The following is a 3,064-nucleotide window of genomic DNA, read 5'->3' as shown; positions in this document are numbered from 1 at the left end:
GGACTGAAGCCCGGGAGCCCCGAAGTTTGGGAAGGAAGGAAAAGAAAGCGAGGGAGGCGCTCGGCGCTCTCGGTCCGCTTGCCCGCAGGCGAGCTTCCCTAATTGCGCGCCTGCCCCCGGGGACTTCCCCGGCCTCCGCGACACCCGGGAGGAGACCGCTTTGCGACCCGCCAGAGGGCGGACCCGTCCAGACCTGGGGCAACTTGACGCGCCGGAGGAAGGCAGTTCGCGCCCGAGTCCACGAAAGCTGAGCGCCAGTTCACCCGAGGAGCTCCGGAGGCAGGACCGACGCGGGCCCCGCCGGGGTGGGCGGGAGGGAAAAGGGAGCCCCCAACTTCCAGATAGCCGTCTCCACCTTCTGCCTCAGCCTTCGGGAAGCTCGCCCGCTCGCTCCGGCCCGCGCCGCCCAGCTTCCCGGTGTTCCCACGGCCTGCGCCTCCCCGCCCCGGGCCCTCCCCCCCGCCGCTGGCAGGTTCAATCCCCAGAGCCGGCCCCACGCCGGCATCCTCCTCCCACTTCGCGCCGGGTCTCCGCCACTAAAACCCGGGGCTACGCAGTGGGACTGTCTTCTCAGCTCCAGCCAGGGGCGGGCTCTGCGCGCCCTTGCAACGACCCAAGGTGTTAAGTCTCCAGGGAGAAGCGATACGGACAGTCCCGGGGCCAGACAGCGTCATGGAGCCCCAGGGGGCGCTAAGTTTGGAGAAACAGGGACCTGCGCTCTTTGGAGAGCCCCCGCCAGCCGAGGGGCTGCCCACTCCGGGGGGCGACGGCGGCGGCGCGTCGGAAGCCCCGAGCCCCGACGCTGACCCCTTGTCCGCGGAGGAAGAGGCCGCCTCCCAGGAGCCGGAGGAACTGCTGGAATGCCGCCGCCGCCTCCCGCGTTCCTTTTCCCTGCCCGCGGACCCGATCTTGCAGGCGGCCAAGCTGCTGCGCCAGCGCCAGCAGCTTGGCCTGGGGCTCGGCCCGGAGGGCGGCGAGGGGGCCGAGGGCTTGCCGCACGGTCCCGGCAGCTGCTGCGCCAAGTGCAAGAAGCGAGTGCAGTTCGCGGACGCGCTGGGGCTAAGCCTGGCCAGCGTGAAGCACTTCAGCGAGGCGGAGGAGCCGCAGGTGCCGCCCGCCGTGCTCTCCCGCCTGCGCAGCTTCCCCATGCGCGCCCAAGACCTGGAGCAGCTCCCCGGCCTGCTGGCCGCGGCGGCCGCGACCGCGGCCCTCTCTGCGCCGCCTCCTCGGCTTCGGCCTCTTTTCGAGCTTCCCGGGCCCAGCGCCGCCGCCGAGAGACTGCGGCGGCAGCGCGTGTGCTTGGAGCGCGTGCAGTGCTCGGCGCCCTCGGGAGCGGAGGTGACGGGCTCCGGCCGGGTGCTGGGCTGCCCCGGGCCGAGAACCGTGGCGGTGCGCTACACCTTCACCGAGTGGCGCTCCTTCCTAGACGTGCCGGCCGAGCTGCAGCCCGAGCCGCCGGCGGAGCCACAGCCACCTGAGGCGCCGTCGGGGGGGCCCGGGGACGCCGAGGAGGAGCCAGGCGCCGAGCGTTTCCACTTCTCGCTGTGCCTGCCCCCCGGCCTGCAGCCCCAGGAGGGGGAAGACGCGGACGAACCGGGCGCCGCGGTCCACTTCGCTGTGTGCTACCGCTGTGCCCAGGGCGAGTACTGGGACAATAACTCGGGGGCCAACTACACGCTGCGCTATGTGCGCCCTTCCGACGCGCTCTGAGCCCAAGGCCGGGCTCCAGGCCGCGCGCCTCCCCAGAGCACCCGGGTGACCTGCGGGAGCGATTTGCTGAGCCCCGTACCTCGGGGAAGGAAAGGAGGGAGCCGTTCACGGCAAACTTTTCACCAGGACGGATCCGGCGAGTGAGCCTTGTGAGCACCGTAACTCCTCGCCCGTTGTCTCCTCGCTTAGGCCTTCCTCCGCTGCTTCTGGGATTCTCGCTCTGCGTCAGAATGGGAAGAAATTCTCAAGACTCTGAGCCATAGCTTCCTCCAAGAAAAAGTCTCCTGACCCTTGCGCCTAATTCTAAGACCTTGGGATTTGTTTAAAACTATAGACAAAAGTGTTTTCGCCGTTGCTGCTTGTTGGAGATGCCTGAGTCTCAGGGAAAGGACAGGCATCCTGCCACATCATGCCAGGAGAATGCACTGGACCCTGGGCGTGAAGGGGGAGCCTTCGCACAGGGGCCTGTTTCTCTGAGAAAACCGGGTGGGGCCTGGGCTGGGCCGTCCTTTTCTCTTAACTGGGATCTGGGAGATGTTTGCACAGACTGGACATTACTTACTTGGGCCTATGTGTACGCATGTCCTTTAAAAAAGTAAAGGCAACTTGCACACTCTTTTACGCTGTACTTTATATTTCAGCTCCTGGGGAGTTTGGGAGGTCTTGACAGGTGATCTTCCTCAAATAGTTAACAGTATTTTCAAGTTTCTTTCCTCCAATCCTTGCTCTCTGATGTGGAAAGGCCCAGATTTCCTATTCTGGGCAAAAATGTTCTTTGAAATGTTTTGTAGGAGGGTTCTGTCCCCTGCCAAAATGAGGTGGTTGGTCAATTGATACATTAGAGTAATCCCGTCGACCTGTGTAAGCTGCAGTCACCAGCCCTCAACCCCCTTGTATAGGCGGAGCACATAATAGCTGCTAGACTTCTCTGGGCCTTTAGCAGCCAGAGAAGCTGGACTTTCCAGTGGTTGTGTGATTGGAGGGTGTGTGTGTGTGTGTGTGTGTGGAATGGACAGGTGTCTTTCTGTCTTTAGTCAGAGCCACAATGGGTAGTGATGACCTGATAGGAGATGAAGCATGCCCAGCAGGTACATGTTGTCAGAACCAGATGGGTGCTGTGCACACTGGCCTTCGTCACTCAGCTGCTGATGCTGTGGATGCCAAGATAAAGTGGCTATGTATGAGCAGGGCAGGTAAGTATCCTGGCTGAGGACCTGATTTTTAACCACACCTTGGTTACCCCTTGGGAATTTGTCTTTCTTTCGTTTTCATTATTTTCCAGCACATGATGAGTACAGTCAGTTCATTTTGTAATGGTAATCTTTAAGAAGGATGGTTTCTACCATTGCTGTAT

At 62.6% G+C, this 3,064-nt stretch overlaps 1 protein-coding gene across 1 annotated transcript; it reads left to right on the top strand.

The window, feature by feature from the left end:
- Positions 1-421: 421 nt before the first annotated feature.
- On the top strand, positions 422-2,322 carry PPP1R3G (protein phosphatase 1 regulatory subunit 3G). The gene has a single exon (XM_042985264.1). It carries the CDS (start codon positions 673-675, stop codon positions 1,708-1,710), a length of 1,038 nt encoding a protein of 345 aa, XP_042841198.1. The 5' UTR covers positions 422-672; the 3' UTR covers positions 1,711-2,322.
- Positions 2,323-3,064: the final 742 nt, after the last annotated feature.

Source organism: Panthera tigris, chromosome B2 (assembly GCF_018350195.1).
Source record: "Panthera tigris isolate Pti1 chromosome B2, P.tigris_Pti1_mat1.1, whole genome shotgun sequence".
NCBI lineage: Eukaryota > Metazoa > Chordata > Mammalia > Carnivora > Felidae > Panthera > Panthera tigris.
This window is presented reverse-complemented; position numbering and strand designations above follow the sequence as displayed.